Source organism: Balaenoptera borealis (assembly GCF_965194805.1).
Source record: "Balaenoptera borealis genome assembly, chromosome: 18".
NCBI classification, from domain to species: domain Eukaryota; kingdom Metazoa; phylum Chordata; class Mammalia; order Artiodactyla; family Balaenopteridae; genus Balaenoptera; species Balaenoptera borealis.
In genome coordinates this window covers 76308577-76328485 of record NC_138877.1, presented here as the reverse complement: position 1 = coordinate 76328485, position 19909 = coordinate 76308577, and the positions used below count along the sequence as shown (strand labels likewise).

Genomic DNA, 19909 nt, shown 5'->3' with positions numbered 1-19909 from the left:
TACTTCTTGTCTTTTTAATCAATTGGTAATCCTTCAAATGCCCTTTCAGAGAAAAGGTCGTGTGCTCCTCAATCAACACTGAAAGATTATAAATAAATTAGAAATTGCTGAGTCTGCCATAAAGATATCCTCAAAATAAGGCCCCATGAAAGAAAGTTCTTTGTCTCCAGTATATTTAAATGCATGCATCCTGTAAAGTATCTAATTATATTATGTGAATACCTGGAAAAAAAAATCCAAAACTCCAGTCTGGTTACCAAGAGAATAAGCCGTTTCCATGGTAACTCCCTCTTGTACACATTCTGTTTGCTCCTGTAGAAAAAGCACTTCATTGATATAGTGGTGCATCTTCTCATTGGTCATGTTGACACAGAGCTATTGTGGGGAAAAAGGAAACAATTCACAAGATGATTCGGCATGCAGATTCATGGTTCCAGGACACATTTCAGACCGGTGAAATGTTGACTCAAGAACGGTCAGCACAGTTAGTGTATCTAGATGCCGCACTACAGTCGTCCCCGAGAAGCCAGAGCAAAGAGCTTCACTTGACGCTGTTGACTTCATATGGTCTGATTACGCCGTTGAAGTTGAGCGTGTTAAAAACAACAAGAAGTATAATTACAGTATTAACTTACAAATTTGGGGTCTAAAATATATTTGAGTATTTAAAAAATATTTCCAAAAGGAATATATATTTGGGCTCTTGTCAACAAATATTATATATATATTTCTTTATCCATTCATCTCTTGATGGACACTTAAGTTGCTTCCATATTTCCATATCTTGGCGATTGTAAATAAGGCTACTAAGAACACTGAGATGCAGGTATCTTTCCGAATTAGTGTTTTTGTTTTTTTTCAGATATATACCCAGGAGTGCAATGGCAGGGTCACATGGTAGCTCTATTTTTAGTTTTTTGAGAAATCTCCATACTGCTTTCCAAGGTAGCTGCACCAATTTACATTCCCACCCACAGTGTGGGAGGGCTCCCTTTTCTCCACACCCCACCAACACTTGTTAACAAATGTGTTATTTCTTACAGTTGTAATTTCTTAACTTAAAAATACCTTAAGATATTAGAAAATAAAATAAAATAAAATAAAATAACACAAATCTAGCCAAGATGAAGTCTTGCTTTCCCTCTGGGCTATTCTCCTATTTTCTGCTTTTTTTTTCTTTTTTTAATGACAAAAATCTCAAAAGAGTTGTCTTTTCTTCTCTCGAATTCCTGTCCTCCCCACTATTCAAACCACACCAGTACATTTTTGCCATCACTGCTCCACCAAAATGGCTTTTCTAGAAGTCACCAGTGATATGTGCATTTCTAAATCCAGCGTTCAACCCTCCATGTTCATTTTCCTTGACCTCCCAGTGATGTCTACAGCCGATTCCTCTGCTTCCCTGGGGCACTGCCTCCACTGTCTTCCAGGACATCCACTCTCTCAGTTCCTACCTCACTGGCCACCCCTTGTCCATCTCCTTCTCTGACTCCATCCTGGAGTGGGCCAGCGCTCCGCCCAGGGCCTCCTGTCACCCATCTCTATACCCACTACCTTTGTGAGCTCAGGAAGTTTCACAGACCATCCCGTTCCCCCATCTGCACTATGTTATACTAAGTAAAATCCAAAGTCACTTAGAAATATTTAGAATTCTGTAACTCACTGAAAATAATTAAATATGAATAATTTATATAAATCAAAGTTACCAATAAAGCGTTTGTAAATGGAAATCAGATCTCATTTGCAAAGGGAACCATATTTAGGATTATGTTTAATGTGAAATGGGATGTATTTATACAAAGTAAATGCCAAAGCTACTGTAAATCGCACGAGACTGGAACAGTCACCCGAAGAAAGAGAGACCGCCCTGGGTTCCCCTTGTCCATGCGCCCAAATTCTTCCCCAGGTCTGGTATCACCACAACACCTGCTAAGTAGGACTCCTCTCAGACATTCCTGTCCCTCTATGGGGAGCTCATGGCTTCTCTCCTGGACACATAAGAGCAGCCCTTACATTCCAGCTTCCAACCAGCAAGCCAAGTCGCCCCCCATAACCAACACCAGAAATACCCTAATTCTCCATACAGGTGGTCTAGGCCTGCCCCTAAGGGTGTGGCAATTAATAAATTAAGAATAACACATGCATAGTTTTCCATTTTCTCACAGACCTAGCTATTTGGGAGGATGGGAATTTATGAGATTCTAGGGACACGACGAAGTCTTAGAGGGAAATTTTTTCAGAGAAGAAAAGAAGCAACATATTGGAGTGCATGGCATGGGTCAGCACACAGAGGGAGTTCGTCCTGAGGCTGGAATGGTTTGCTGAGAAGTTCTATTCTTTAGTCCTTGCCGGGACCAGAATTTTTTAAGTAGAGGCAGCTCAAACATCTTCAGAAACAGGGTGATTGGAGAACAACAGGATTGCAGACACGGGACTACCCTGATGGAAGCAGAAGTTGGAGACCTGAAAATGTAGAGGCTCTTATGACCTAATCTAGTCATGTTATTTGGATGATGAACATACATCAATATTTCACTATTAATATAATAAGTGGAGAGTACAGTAGAAATATACCAAATACAATATTTAAATAATGTATTTAAATGAGATCTAAATACCATATATTGACACACAAAGAAAAACCAAAATAATTCTTAGCTCCAGGTCAAAAATGATGGCCCAGGGCGACTGCCCTTGTTTCCAATATTTTTTCTTGTTTCTCTGTTTCATAGTAAAAAATGGTTTCTGTAAATTTGGTGACCCGTGAATGTCTGTAGACTGAGTAAGCTTCCCTACTGCATTCTATTACAAAATAAGATCTTCTGTTTAAGAAAATTAACAAGAAAGAGGGAAAATTGTTATCTGTATCTCCCTCATTCCCAATTAAATAGCTTGACATAAAACAACCAAAAAAAATGTGTCTGTCCGAATGTCCCCTTGATTGTCCCAGCCCTGGCCAGTGCCTGTCTGCAGCAGGTAGACTGCAGTCTGAGGGCCCAGGGAGCTGGGTGTCCAGGGGCCTGGAGGGACCGGTGGTCACTGGGACCTGGTTCCAGCTGTTTAGCTATTTAGCAGGTAGGGGAAGGGGAGGGCTCCAGGGGACTTGTGCTTTCCGGTGACCCCTTGCCCCCTGCCCTGTCTGGTTTCATTCTTATATATAATTAATTAAACCCTCCTTTTTTAAACCCGAAAAAAAAGTTAAAAATAAAATAACTATGCCACATTGCTGCTGTCTTGGAAGTTATGTTAAAACCTGAAGACCTTGAGTGAATTTGTTCAAACTTGCAAAATCCCCCTTTTCTGGCATCGTCTCTTCCTCTACCACTCCATCCACGATCTCTGAAATTTTTTGAATTTTCTTCCTTCTATCTGATTTGGCCAGTGGTTAACCAGAACTTTTCCCCTCTGCTCCCTGACAACTAGATTTCATGAGATATATGCAAAGCTGAAAGTTCTTTAAATTTAAAACTAAATGTTTCCTAAATAAACTCACACTTTTGTGGATCAATTCCCTGAATATAAAAATATTGAAAATATAGTCACTTCATTTGAGAACATACCACATAGGACATTTATCTTTAAATGCTTGATTGTTGAGGCAAAAAGAGTTTGAATACGGACACAGACCCATAAATTCTGCACATGAGAGCTGGCAAAGGAAGGGCTGGAATTCAGTAATTAAATATCATCTGAAACATATTTCCTTCCTTGTACTTGATACAATCTAGCACATTCATCCCCTTGAATTGTCCCATCAAAACTAACTGATATCACATGAAAGGATGCTCAACATCACTAATCATTAGAAAAATGCAAATCAAAACTACAATGAGGTATCACCTCACACTGGTCAGAATGGCCATCATCAAAAAACATACAAACAATAAGTGCTGGAGAGGGTGTGGAGAAAAGGGAACCCTCTTGCACTGTTGGTGGAAATGTAAATTGATACAGCCACTATGGAGAAAAGTATGGAGGTTCCTGAAAAAACTAAAAATAGAACTACCGTACAACCCAGCAATCCCACTACTGGGCATATACCCTGAGAAAACCATAATTCAAAAAGAGTCATGTACCACAATGTTCATTGCAGCACTATTTACAATAGCCAGGACATGGAAGCAACCTAAGTGTCCATCAACAGATGAATGGATAAAGAAGATGTGGCACATATATACAATGGAATATTACTCAGCCATAAAAAGAAATGAAATTGAGTTATTTGTAGTGGGGTGGATGGACCTAGAGTCTGTCATACAGAGTGAAGTAACTCAGAAAGAGAAAAACAAATATCATATGCTAACACATATACATGGAATCTAAAAAAAAAAAAAAATGGTTCTGAAGAACCTAGGGGCAGGACAGGAATAAAGATGCAGATGTAGAGAATGGACTTGAGGACACGGGGAGGGGGAAGGGTAAGCTGGGACGAAGTGAGAGAGTAGCACTCACATATATACACTACCAAATGTAAAATAGATAGCTAGTGGGAAGCAGCCGCATAGCACAGGGAGATCAGCTCGGTGCTTTGTGACCACCTAGAGGGGTGGGATAGGGAGGGTGGGAGGGAGACGCAAGAGGGAAGGGATATGGGGATATACGTATACATATAGCTGATTCACTTTGTTATACAGCAGAAACTAACACAACATTGTAAAGCAATTATACTCCAATAAAGTTGTTAAAAAAAAAAAACTAAATGATATCAGTAGATCAAGATCTATATTAATCTTACTTATGGTGTATAAATCTCTAGGAATGATTCTGGAAAGACAAGTCATTTTCTATAAAACTGTGTGGCATCTGTCCCTAGTAGTAGGCCACTGTGAAAGAATACATTTTCTTGTTGCTGTCATTTTAATCATAAATGAAAAACAGAAATTTCTGAAAATTGTTGTTAGGGTAAAAATGAAAAATTTTTTAAAATATTCAATTTGCTTAAAAAATAATATTTTGAGGTGTTCCTCCCATCTAATAATGTGATAAACTCCTTTAGTCCTGAGATAATTTCTTTACCAAAGATTAAGAAATGCTGCAAAGAAATTTCTTCAATTTGGAGTGAAATATTTACAGTAAATGTACAGAAAATAAATGACTCCATTATGAAATGAAACCACTGGAAAAGATTCTCTTTGATTAGATGATACACACAACTGTAATTTTTCAAACTTTTTGACATTAAAATATGCATTGAATCATTTAAAACAACACAAATAGATCTTACATCTCAGCAGTTTGATTTAAAAGTAGTTATGGAAAGTGTGACTAAATGTTATATATTTTGGGAAATAGGTTACTCAAGAAATAAACGGAGAAGCCATGAAAATAACATGATGTCTGTTACTGCAGGAAAAAATAAAAACGTCTGATAAAGGATTCTGAAATAAGACCACCAACGGCTGATTCTCTACTGTAGAAGAAATATCCAAATTATATGACACTTAACCTTTCCCCTCATTTTGAGATGCTCTAATTGAAAATACCTAGGTAGATGTGGAGGTCTCAAACACATTAAATATAATAATTATTATAAAATATATAAATTATATCATATATGACACATAAATTGTAAAATATAATTCTCTTATCATTTTGCATTCAGAATAGACCTCAGCTCTGCAGTTACAAAAATTATTTTTGATGACAACTGACTAAATCGTCTTGCTCCTGACTTTATATCTGACCATCTCTGTATATAAACCTGGCTGTAGTGTTTCAACTGACTCAAGCATTTTTATAATAAAAACTAGACATTTTAATTGGTTTTGTTTCCTAATATTTTACTGAACTGAATATTGGCTTCACTGAATTGATCCACTGTTTTAGTAAGAATGGTGATGTCAAGTGTGAATGTGGATAAAGCCGCAGTCATTAGAAAGAGCTGGAAAAGGGCTTCTAGTCTTTTTTTTTTTTTTTTTCTACTTTTTTTTTTTTCCCCAGGAAGGAAAGTCTAAAGCAGAGTACCAAACTTTGGGTAACAAAAAAATGATCTGGCCTGTGCTTCTGAACAGAGCAACTCAGTTGAATGCTTTCCCGGTCAAAATGATTCATAAAACATAGAGCTTCCCTCCTGAGCTTTACTTTTTAAGTAAAGCTTTATTTTTAAGCTGCAGTGTCCGGTGGGACTTGGTGACATGGGGTGATCCTTACAATATATCTGAACCTTTAATTGTACATTGTGTTCTTTGTATTCTGGGGAGAAAAAAGAAGTCATTTATTAAAAATCCCAAGGAAAAATCCAGCTAGATGTGTACAACTGAGCAGCCTGTGGAGTGATTTTTGGCTTGTAGCTTTTTTGACAGGGGTGCTTCCTGAAACTGAAGGTGGACCTGCATTTCTAAGAGAGGCGAGTGAAGCTGGGTATTAAAGGAAATCACGGGGAGCACACGGAGTTTGAAGTAGACTGTTTTTCAAACTCATTTTGAAGTGAGGCATGCATTAAACTTTTTTACTAAATCAGTTTGCCTTTCCCTGCTCTAAACTGTTCAAAGCACTCACTGTTCGAACAAAAGTTAAAATATAAAAGAAGTGCTAATAGCATGAACTTCAGGAACTGCCAGGAAAGGTAGCTAAGGGGACGAATGTGGACATACCCTGTGGCAGGCCCCTTGCTGGCAAGTGGAAAAATACATCCCGCCAACCAAATGGTGGCCAAAATCAGGATAAAAACCTGCGCATTCTTGGTTTATTTTCACTGAGCTGTGTTGTGTGTGCATATGCGGGTGTGTTTAAACACCATCAGAGAAAGATAGAATGAAAGATTTGTAAGGCAAATTAGTTTATGTATCTAGAAGCATAAATCTCCATCAATAATTGAGTATATCACTGACTTCAATGCAAAACAACCATTATTTTTACTTTTTAACTCTATCCATCGGAATTATGTTTGGGTTTCATTAAATTCCCACGTATTCCTCAGAGGAGACTTGAATGTGGGTAAAAGGTAGGTATTCATAACGATAATGAACAGTTATTAAGAGCTGTTTAATTAGCATGCGCCTTCTCTGATTAAAATACATGCTTTGTACATTAGGTGCCATTGCTGAGTGGTTTAATAATAAAAATCATGCACCCCTTGAAAACACTCTTTAGTAACAGACTATCATTGCTTATCCAGATGGCCTATCATTTGTATTAATGACAAAATTAATTTCTTGAGTAAATTTTCACCAACTGTTCTCCCTTTATTTTTATTACTCAGTGAAATTTATCTGAAGCAAAAATATAATAAAGCATGATGTATGCATCACAGAATTAAAGTGGAGATTAATTGAAGCTCACTCCAGTTGAAGACAGAGCTCCAGGCGTTAGACAGGGATTCGAAATCTTACTGAACATTAGAATTAACCGGGAGCTTTTAAAAAAGGCTGATGTCTGGGCCTGACCCCAAACCAATTAAATCAGAGTAGGGCCCAGGCACTGATATATTTTGAAAGCTTTCCAGGCGATTCTAATATGGAGACATGATTGAACACACTGAGATAGACGATGGCATACACAGTCCATTACCTGATTTCCTCATCAGTTTATACACACACACACACACACACACACACACACACACACATGCATATATACACATGATGCATATATCATGCAGTTACACATTAAAGGACATTTGTTCCTGTCCAAAATGTCCTTCAGATATCTGGCCGGTGAGACCTTTGGTCCATGCCAAAAGGTCCTTGATATTTGGTCCTGTCCAAAAACTTTTGGCATAGACTAAATATGCTCAAGGACATTTTGGATAGGACCAAATTTCAAGGACCTTTTCATGTGAACTAAATGTCCTATGGAGGTTTTGGACAAGACCAAATGTCTGCTAACCCATTTTTATCTGATGGGGCAGGAATGAGGTCAGGTTTCAGATATTCGGTATTTCTCAAATATGTTCAGCAGAACATTAACTGCATGAGATGTCAATTACTATTGTCTAAAAAACAACACAACAGAAGCCTGTTAAACACTAAGCCAAGCCAATAGTCTTCTCTGCAGGGGCCCTTTCTGGGGCCTTCATTGTGTCAAGTGTACTCTGCATCTCCAACTTACTTTTTTGAAGAACGCCTCTTTGGGTTTCGAGGCTAATGTATATAGTTTCCCCAACCAATCAGTCATTCCTGATTTCAGCACCTTATCTATAAAATGGCAGGGGTGGGGGTGATGAGGGAAGAGTATGTCTCCAATCTGTTTCAGCTTTAAAATGCTATAGTGTATTTTGCCTTCCTTGAAATTCCTATTATTGTAGAGCCTTTCTTCTCTCCATCCCTGTTTGGGAAAGGACATGTTCCCTTTCTCCCAGCACCATCTATCTTGACTTGACAGTGAGAAAGGCCACCTCTGCCAGCACTCTGATATTATTCCATAAATACAGGCGCCTGATGCTTGGGGACGGCGGTGTGGCAGGACTGCACCCCTTGCTGGAGTCCTGTGTCGGGAGCCTCATTCCCAGATCCCGGGCCCGGGGCACTGAGGGGACCTGCTTCTGCTCTTGTTTGCTTTTTGGTTTTCCAAAACCAAACTACTTTCCACCCCTTTTTGGTAGATTACTGTTTCTTAAAGGAACCAAACACCCTTTCCTCCCCTGGTTTCTCTTTGAGATTTTTCAAATCAAACTCTGTGCAATAGGTTTTAAGCTAATAGAGGTGGCAGTTACTTCACAGGAATAAAGACACTGGTTTTACACAGATTTAAAAAAAACACTTTCTCTCTCTCCAGCATTTCTTTTAGGGATTCTGTTACTCAGTGCAACATAGATGCATAAAATAAATCCAATATTTTAATGCGTGTAACTCATGCCTATAATCTCCTTTAACATAAAAACCACCACTGTTCAGGGATTTGAGGGACTGACTGAAGGGGTCAGCCAACAATAAACCTATTGGCTAATTTTCTTGCCATATTCTACGTGACAATCTGCTAACGTCAGATTGAAAAATACAAATGCTACTGAAATAATTGTCTTTTTCAAAGAGTTGTCATTATCTAGGATTAAATGCAAAGCCTAGAGATACTGAAAAAAATCACAGACTGCAGAGCCGTGGTCCTGAGGTGTCAAAGGAAGAAAGAAAATGGCACAAAGAGCACTGCTTTGGGACCAGATGGATTTGCATCTGAATTCCCACGTGGCCCCGCAAAGGCTTCTGGGACGTCCCTTAGCTTTTTGAGAAGGTTGCTGCAGGAGCTAGTGATCATACAAGAAAAGCATCTGACTCGTAGCAGGGGCTCTAGAAATTGTAGCCACTGGTGATTCTTAGCAGAAAACTAAATGGAACCATATTCGTAGCACATCGGGGGCTTTGCATCTGCACAGACACTGCTGTAAAGCTGAGCTTCTTCCTGGCTAGTTGTCATTAAGAGAGCTCAATTCACTCTTCTCTAAAGTGACCTGATACACATTTTCAAATCCATATCTTCTCCCTATTACATTCTGCAACACTTCCTTTTAACCACCCTGGTGCAGGCAGGCCTCAGAGATAGTTCGGGTTTGGTTCCAGAACATGGCAGTAACAGGAATATGGTAATAAAGCGAGTCACATGCATTTTTTGGTTTTCCAGTGCATATAAACGTTATGTTTACACTATACTATAGTCTATTAAGTGTGCAATAGCATTATGTGTGAAACAATGTATATACCTTAATTAAAAAATACGTTATTGCGAAAAAAAAAGTGCTAACCGTCACCTGAGTCCTCAGTGAGTTGTATTAGTAACATCAAAGATCACTGATCACAGATCATCATAACAAATATAAAGTAATGAAAACATCTGAAATATTATGAGATTACTAAAACGTGACAGTAGACTTGCTCGATGAAAGGTTGCCCCCAAACTGTAATTTGTAAAAAATGCAGTGTCTGTGAAGCCCAATAAAGCAAAGTGCAGTAAAAGGAGGTCTGCCTTCACTTTACAAGGAAGAAGATATACCTGCATTCTCTAACTTATTTATTCGGATTAAATAAATGCATTTGGTGAAAAACTCCACTATGGAAAAAAAACAATATCACATAAAATTTATTAAAAGTTCATTGCTTCTATATTTAATAGAATAAATAATATTGTGTCTTAAGAGAAATAAAAAATATATATTTATGAATGGGAAGCAATTAAAGTTTAGAAAATTTATAATAATAATAAATCTTTAAGTCTAACTTTTAAAGAACCTTTGAAACTGGAAATAGTGCAGATCATTGGTTCTGGAAACAGATCTTGGCTCTACATGTCCTTCCCTGAGTTACTTAAATTATCTGAGCCTTGGTTTCTTTAGCTCTAAAATGGTGATATTGTTTAGGTTAAAAGGTTTCAAGAAAAAAATGTCATTAAATGTACAGTTTACATGGTCAAAATTGCTTTCTTCTACTTCATTTTTTATTTCCTCAAAACAAGTTTTCAGAAATTGTTAGCCTGAGGACCTCTAACCACACTATTTTTAAATACAGAATCCAATATTATTATAAGAAGTACATTAAAATAGCATCTCATTACTTAATTACTCTGTATTTTTCTATAGAAACCTGAGTAGCACTATATTGGGGTTCTGCTATGTAAAAAAAAAAAAAAATTTCCTTATTCAAATTTTTCTTAAACTGTGTTATCAATAGCTTGGTGAGTTCCTGAAAAGATTTCATAAAATTCAAATCAGAGAGCAGAAAAATGTGTTAAGACAGAGTTAGATATTTAATGTATGCATGATTTGAGAATCTGCATATTTAACAATAAAATATTTTTATATTCATAGATCAATTCATTGAGCAGTAAATAGATCATACTGATACCTAATAGCTATCACTATCAGAACATGAGCTATGATTAAATACTAACATGAGGTATCACCTCTCACCGGTCAGAACGGCCATCATTAAAAAGTCTACAAATAATCAATGCTGGAGAGGGTGTGGAGAAAAGGGAACCCTCCTCCACCATTGGTGGGAATGTAAATTGGTGCAGTCACTATGGAGAACAGTATGGAGGGTCCTTAAAGAACTAAAAATAGAGTTGCCACATGCCACTCCTGGGCATATATCTGGAAAAGACAAAAACTCTAATTTGAAAAGATACATGCACTTAATGTTCACTGCAGCACTATTTACAATAGCCAAGACATGGAAACAACCTAAATGTCCACTGACAGATGAATGGATAAAGAAGATGTGATATATATATATATAATGGAATCCCACTCAGCCATAAAAAAGAATGAAATAATGCCATTTGCAGCAACATGGATGGACCTAGAGATTATCATACTAAGTGAAGTAAGTCAGACAGAGAAAGACAAATATTATATGATGTCACTTATATGTGGAATCTAACAAAATAATACAAATGAACTTATTTACAAAACAGAAATAGACTCACAGACATAGAAAACAAACTTACAGTTACCAAAATGGATAGCAGGGTGGAGGGAGGATAAATTAGGAGTTGGGGATTAACAGATACACATTACTATATATAAAATAGGTAAATAACAAGGACCTACTGTAGAGCACAGGGAACTCTACTCAGTATCTTGTATTATAATAACCTAAAATGGAAAATAATCTGAAAAAGAATATATTATATATATATACGTGTGTGTGTGTCTATATATATATATATATATATATATATATATCTGAATCACTTTGCTGTACACCTGAAATCAACACAACATTGTATAAATTAACTATACTTCAATTAAAAAAAAATACATGGGACTTGCCATACTAGGGATGAAAATAGCAGCCTCTTCCTCATTAAGGTTTTCCTACTCCTTCTCCCAAGATATCCAATTAGAATTGGTCCTTCTCATATTTGTACCCTACCTACCTCACCATAATGTCCGTACATTTCTTAGTGCCTAGTACAGGGTCTGGAACTTGCTATATATACAAAAACTACTTATTGAATGAATGAACCACAGAGTACCCTGATGCAAATGAGCCAGAAAAAATGCATCCTTCTAGGTACCGATAAAACACTTTCTTACAGAGAGCAGAGACCATAGCACTCTCAGTTTTCCTATCTGTAAAATGGAATTATCTACATCAACCGTACATGGTATGAGTTCAACCGATGGTCGTTAATATATTCTTTGATTTATCTTTGTATCATATTTAGGATAGTGATTTCACAGCTAAGGATTTTATGGGGGTTTTTTGAGATTGAGGTTGACACACTATATAATCTTATTTCGTAGAACTTTAGAAGTCAAGGAATCTGGCTTTTCCCAAACCATTGAACACTTAGCCCAAGCCTGTCCTGTTCACCAGGAACTTCCAGGAAATCTCACTCTTTAGAAAAGAATTTGTAAGCAAGGAAATGTTTCAAAGCTTTTATTTTGAACAAATGTGTTCTCTTTCCAAATTCTCGGCAGTCTTATAGCAAATTGTTGATATGCAATTTTACTAGATTCCATAGCTTCAGAAGTTTCATTATATGTAGCTGCATGTTATGCGTCTAGTGGGAAACTGGGGGAAATTATTGAATATTAAATCATTAGTTTCCACTACTTTGTTCTTTATGCCTTTTGTGAAGATCTGTAGTCTGCAGAGCTTGGCGTTTACAACTGTTGGGAGAGAACATATTCTAGCATTTATTAAAATAATATTTATATAATCTCAAAGTTTTCTCATTTATTTTAAATAGCACAGGAATGCATTATTTTTCTGTGCTTTGCTTTACTGTGCTTTGCAGCTACTGTGTGTTTTACAAATTGAAGGTTTGGAGTAACCCTGGGTCGAGCAAGCCGACCAGCGCCATTTTCCCAACAGCATTGCTCATCTCCTGTCTCTGTATCACGTTCTGGTAATCCTTGCAGTATTTCCAACTTTTATTATTATTATTATAGCTGTCATGGTGATGTGTGATCAGTGATCTCTGATGTTTCTACTAAGACTTGCTGAAGGCTCAGAGGACGGTTAGCGTTTTTTAGCAATAAAGTCTTTATAATTAGGGTATGTGCATTTTTTTAGACATAATGCTATTGCACACTTAATAGACTACAGTATAGTGTAAACATAATTTTCATATGCACTAGGAGACCAAAAAATGCACGTGACTAGCTTTATTGCCATATTCCCTTTATTGCTGTGGTCTGGAAACGAACCTGCAAATCTCTGAGGTGTACATGTATACTACGGACAATTTTAAACATATTCAACAGTGAAGAGAATAATGTAATAAACCTCATCTGCCATCAACCAACTTCAACAATTATCAACAATTACCACCTCATGGCCAATTCTGCTTTATCCATTTCCATATTACCCTCAAAATTAAATTCATTTGAAGCAATTCTCAGATATTGTGTCATTTAATTGGCAAATATTTTAGTATAATTCTCTAAGCTACAAAGACTTTAAAAAATATATCCATAGTACCTTTATATCACATAATTTCTATCAAGGATAATTTTTTAATTTTGTCAAATATCCAGATTTCACATTACACTAATTAACTCATCATTTTTTACACTTAAGCAAATCAGGATCCACATAATGTCCATACATTTAACTGGTTTCTACGTCTCTTAGATCTCTTTCAATCTACCAGGCACCTTGTTCTTTTACATTTTTATCCTTGCATTTTATATGTTGAAGAAATCAGGTCATTTGTCCTGTACCGTCTCTCACAGTCTGGAGTTTTCAGAGTGAATTCTTGTGGTTTAGTTTATCATGTTTCTCTGTCCTCAGTTTCTGTTAATTAGTAGTTACATCAATACCTTTCATTATATTCAGGTTTCCTCCTTTCCTTCCTCCTTCTTTCCTCCCTCCCTCCCTCCTTCCCTCCCTCCCTCCCTTTCTTCCTTCCTTCTTTTCTTTCTTTCTTGACAAGAACACTTGATATGCATCTGGTATATTGTCACCCTTCTTGTAATGTTAGCTGTGATTGATATTCATTGCATAGATTCATTACTTCTTAGGAGCTGTAGAACTGACTTGCTCTAATTCTGTCACTCATTCTTCATTTATTTGTAGTGAGACCACATCAGGTTATATTTATAAATTAACTTAGGGAGAATCAGGATCTTTGTGCTATCAAGCCTTTCTAGGAATACAGAATATCTTTCCACTTTTAACTGTAATTATGCAACCTTCAGGAGTATTTTAGCCCTCATTTAGGCTATTTACTAATTTTCGACTATGTAAATGTTTTCTTCTTTTCCTCTATGTCTTCTGATAAACTATTTTAAGAACATATAAAAGTCTTCTGCATGCTGATTTACAACTGGCTACTTTTATCAAATTCTCACATTGTGTGTAGTAATGTTTCATTCTTTCTTTTCAGCTTTCTAAATATTAAGTCTCTGGAACTAAAAGTATTTTTGCCTCTCCTTCCCACATTGTGCCTTGAATCGCTTTCACTTTTCTAACATCATTGGCACTGCGATGTGTAAGGGAACTTTTGTCTTGGTTATTTTCTTTCTGATTATCAAGCATCATAAATGGAATTCCCTGGCTGTGTCAAGTTGAAGAGTTGATCAGAGAGGCTTTTCTTTTAGGGGCTTAGGAGGTATGTTTATAGCGCTAGATACATCATAAAGGAAATGAGAATTCATGAGATGTAAGTATCACATGGCAGAGAGGACCTGGTAATGATGTAATTACATAACTAATCAGGGCGATAGATTCAGAGCCTCCCGAATTGTACTTTGGAACTCAGATAATCTAGCGCCCCCTCCATTGAAGCATCAAACTGCTGTTGAGTTATGTATTATATTTTTTACTCTAAAAAGTATCTTTTTATAATATATAAATTAGTTCTGAATAGAAATGACTTATTAAAAGTCAGAGAAAACAGGACTAGCATTTCCTATGAGCTGAAACAAATTCTCATTTAAAGTATCACAAGCTTCCATCTAATGATTTAGAGCTACTTGGGCAAACTGAGGTTGGACATGCTGATGCTTTGGAGTGTTTCTTAGTATCTCCTCAGATTGTCCCTGTTCGTCAAACTTCTTATGGATGAATGATTGTCAAGTAGTATACATTTATTCCTGAGCAAGAAAAGCCCCTAGCAAATCCACTAGAGGTTTCTTCCTTATGAGTTTACTCTTTAAATTTCAGTTGAAACGCATTTGTTAAGCTCGTATTATATACACAATGTGGTACCACACCCAGCTGCAGCCCTGTGGGCGTGGACGTTCTAGTGAATAGCCGATAGGTCAATAAGCTCGAAACAGAAGAGAACAGATACTTATAAATGCACTAATATTCTTCTGGGTTTGATTCTGAATATAATACTGATCTGCTAATCAGTCTGTTGCAAGTTTTCAGTGGAATAAGAAATAAGGAAGTTCACCATTCTATTAGCAACTCAAGAATCTAGAATGTATCATTCAAACCAATGGCCTTTAAAAAGCTCACAGGCAAATTTAGGAATTTGCTAAATACCCTGTAAGATGAGATTTGGACTAACCACAAAGAAAATAATTTTATCCTTCTAAATGGTTCCTGGGTATATTGCGCCCAATAATTAAGCAAACCTGTTAAACGTGCGTGACAAACCTGCCAAGCAAACTAAAGGTACATCTTTAAAAATATTTATTGTTTTTGTAATTAAGGTCTAAAAATTGGTCTTGAGCTTTTACCCATAAGTACCTAAAACTAGCTCTTAGTATTTAACAGAGACTTGTTCTTTAGATTTGAAAAATCGAAAATCTAAAATGCCATTCTTTGTTAATAAAAATCTCAGGCCATGAATATATTCTAAAATACATAATTAAAATATTTAACAGCAAGAAAGAATGATAAGGGGTATACGTAATTATAGTAAATAAGTAAGTTTTAATAAGGAGATAACGTAAATGTTTTGCACATTTCAGCTGCCAGCGCAGACTTGATAGATACTGAGTCTGGGTTTGGAGGAGGAGGCTGGGAGCCCAGCCCTCGCAGACACCCTCCCACTTGTGATTTCTGCGTGTCACTTAACCGGGAGATGCAGAAACCGTGAGTCTCACTACAGACCCGAGCCTGCATGTTTTCTAAGGCAAAAATGTAAGGAATCAATAAGACGGCCAGACAACATTCAAACACTTGTACTGAGAAATCCGTCACCAGAAGCAGCCTGCAGACCTATGTTTCTTGTTGGACATCCTGCTGGTGACTCTTTTAACTGCCCTCTTCCTTATGTTCATCGCTATTTTTCTTAATAATAAGCAATAAGTAAATAGAACCACAAAGTCCTCCCTTTTCCATTAATCCATGGACACAGAATCATGAAGGGAGAAGAAATCTCTGGTCTCATTGTTCTTATTTTAGGCGAGACTTTCTGTAAAGTTTTGTAGAGAAAGGATTCACAATGATTCACCCTAGATTAAGTGAGTCGGCATGATTAAGATCTACTCAGAGGACCCTGAACCACTTTTTTAGGGAAAAAAAGGCCAAATCTGAAAAGGTTTTCAGGTGTTCCCATTGACAGCAGCGAAGGTAGCTACCCACCATTTCTTACATGTGTACAGTGAGATGGAAAATGACACCAGAACCTCTATAACAGTCATCTTGTTCACTCTCACAGCTCCGTAGGTCTATTACCATCTTGATTTTACAGATAAGGAACCAAAGCTCATTATAGATTCTTCATCTTGGCCAGGAGAGCTCTGCTAGTACAAGTCACAGAACTGGGTTTCAACCTCATTCTATTTAATTCCTTACCCAGTGCCAGTAACCAACCTAAACACTGCATACTTGAAATTCTTCATGTAATTTAATGCAGCATGGTTTTCTCTCTTTCCACCTGTACCATCTTACAGGTTTAGTTTTCCTTCTCTGCTAAAGCAACTTTTATTTCTACCCTTAACACTTAATTTTTAGATATACTTAATTCGATTAAACTATTCGTACTATACTATTAAGATACCTAAAGAATTTAGTGCTTTTACAAGTGCCCTAAATTGTAAATAGATTAAAAATAATCAACACCTCTTTAATGTATTTTTATGAGTTGGCCATAGTCATATGTACGCATGTCAGGTAAAGTTGAAACTACAAATAAGAGCATTTATCATGAGAAAGTATTTCCATCCTGATTTTTGGCTGGAGTTTCTAAAGCCCTTCAAACTGATTTCAAACAGAGACACCCTCCGAGTCTCTGACCCTGCTGAAATGGCATTTCCATAAGCACAACTCTGGTTTCATCTAACGCCATCTTTTAAAACAAGTGCTTCTGTTTAAAAAAATAAAAAAGGATTATGCCAGTTTACAAGACCACATAAAAATGATGACTATGTCAACAAACCAGGGACATTAATTTAAAACAGGACTTCAGAGTCCTTATTTCCTTATTTTAATTACATATTCCCAAGAAATAGTGCAAATAGTCTTTATTGAATTAAAAAGAGATACCTTATTAGTTGAAAAAACCATTCAAGTTAACAAAATTTCAAAAGAAACCCACTTACTTGTTCAAATTCATTCTTTTGAAATTCTTCAAAACCAAAGATGTCCAATATTCCAATATCCCATGTCTGCGAGCTGAAATGGAAGAGGACACAGTGAACAGGCATCCTTAACGCTTCTCATTGCTACTTTGGGTTGGAGAAATCCAGCCACGTAGCGTGTCACTGACAACTTGAAGTAAAAACACAAATGATTATCTTAATCTGGTGGAAAACTGAAAATTAGGAAGAAAAAGTGTTCTTTTAATGCTCTGATTCAAACACAGACTCATTAACAAAAATGCATTGATTCCTAAGTATAAAATGTAATGATATATGGGTAGTTTAACATTTACTTCTCTGAAAGTCTCTGTGTCTGTCTCCTTCAAATAGACCTGCTATCTCTGAAGGAATTTGGACCGACCTGTTAAGTGGGTCTCACCAGCAGTAAATCAAGCAACTTCTCCATTACACATAAGTACAATACAAGTCAAGTCACAATTAAGCCATGTGCATGTTTTTTGATAGATCAGTTTGAGCCACTCCAAAACTTATCATTTTCCTAAAGGAGTCCTTATAAATAAAGAACAATGAAGATCATGAAACTTGGGTGCAAGATGGAAAGAAATCTATCTAAGTAACGACTTCTCTCTTCCATGTAAACTATCGCTCTTGGAATTTGCTACAGTCTTGGATGGTCAAATCACAGATGTCGGAACACACACAGTTAAGTGAGGAAAGGAGGAATGAAACCTCATGTGACCCGGGAACCCTGACAACCTGGATTCTGTGGGGATATGGGAGCAGCACGGGGGTGTGTGCACGAGGTGCTTCTTGCAAAGAAAGCCCCAGATGATTCTGAAACGCTGGTCACCCCACCCCTCCCACGTCTCTGGTCTAGCGCGTCACCAGGAGGACTGCTGTCTGCATTTTCTGCCAGTGGAAGTGATGATCCCTCACCACGATGGTGCTCGTTGTTTCATTACCAGGCTCCCTGCTGGTGCAGATGTTCTGCTGTTGTTTCCACTAAATTTGATGTATCCAAACTGCAGACCCCCTTGGCCACCAACTCCCTTTTTGTACCTATATTGTGTTTTCGCAATCAGGATGTAATCACAATACTTTAGGGGCTATAATTTGTCACTTACATGGCCACTTTTTTCTTTAAAAAAAGGCAAACTAATGATTCTGTGATATCCTTTCCCTAAGATTATTTGTTGTAGATGGTACAAAATATGAGCTTCATAAGTAGGAAAGAGAGCATTTTAAAAGCCCTTCATATAAACGTCACATGGCAAAGAGTATAAGTCAGTGAGGGGAGGAAAGAATCATTCATTGGATGTCTCTAGGTAACTGATTCAGTATTTTAGAAGAAAAAAATAAAGTTAGCTTTGTATCTCACCCTGTGTGGCCAAATAAACTCTACATGGATTAGAGAGCCAAATGTTAGAACCAGAAACTGTAAACATGTACAGGAAAACAAATGTGATCATTTTTTTCTTCTTTCAGTTCTGGGAAACGTCAAAAGAAAATATTCAAAAGTATGATTATGCAAAGACTAAATCCTTTTGCAGGATAAACCGTATAAATAAAATTAAGTTCTGTTAGAGGTGTTATTTAAAAATGCATTGTCTCCTTCATTTTCATAGATTTTTCTCAATCTACTAGACTATGTGTCCAGTCATACATCGTCTTCCATCCACCCACGCCTCTTCCCATCCCACCATCTTTATAATGTGCACAAAAAGACATCGGGAATGATGTTCACTCAGTGGGAACCATGGTGCTGAGGTTCAGGCTGATTTGTTGCTTTGTTGTGTGTGTGTGTGTGTGTTTTCCATGTAATGAGCTGCATCGTTTCACTTGTAGGAGCCTAGTGATGAAGGCTGTCAAGTTCTGGAGTTGTTCCGTCTTGGTAGGAATCCTGATTCAAACACTTTTTAGTTGGATAACTTTGGGCAAGTTACTTAAATTTTCTGACCTGCAGTTTCATCATTTATAAAACTAAGATAACAAGTCACATTTATCCACCTAGATATTTGCTACAGTTAGAAGTGATGTAAAGAAAGTTCTAGGATAATAGCTGGTACACAGTGTGTCTCCAATCACTGAAAGTTGCTTTTAAAAATAGTTGTTTAAACTTGCTATAGAAATAAAGAGGGTGGCTAAGAGTAGAAATATAAATGGCTAATAGGCATATTAAAATGTCAATCTCATGAAAATTGCAAAAGAAATAAAATTTTAAAAATTATGATGAGAAAGATATCCCCATACACTTTTGTTGGCAGTTGAAATTGGTAGAGCCTTCTTGAAAAACAATATGCTTATGTGGCACAAAGCTTTGAAATATTCCTATCATTTGCACCAGGACTTCCATAAGCAGGAACCTATACTAAGACAATTATCAGAAATGCAACTAAAGACATGAATAACGATGTTCATTGTTATCTTAATTATAGTAAAACAACAAAAAGAAATAACAAATACCCGACACTAAAGACACAATTAATTAAACAGCATCCATCCTAGGATGGATTAATTTAGAGAAACTGT

At 36.8% G+C, this 19909-nt stretch overlaps 1 protein-coding gene across 1 annotated transcript in view; it reads right to left on the bottom strand.

The window, feature by feature from the left end:
• Window positions 1-19909, bottom strand: part of MYO16 (myosin XVI) — a 505456-nt gene that overhangs the window by 158788 nt on the left and 326759 nt on the right. Inside the window, exons 21-22 of the mRNA XM_082366214.1 lie at window positions 17381-17453; window positions 223-375 (exon numbers count right to left, since the gene is read on the bottom strand). Of these exons, the coding sequence (XP_082222340.1) occupies window positions 223-375; window positions 17381-17453 (226 nt within the window). The remainder of the gene's footprint in view (window positions 1-222; window positions 376-17380; window positions 17454-19909) is intronic.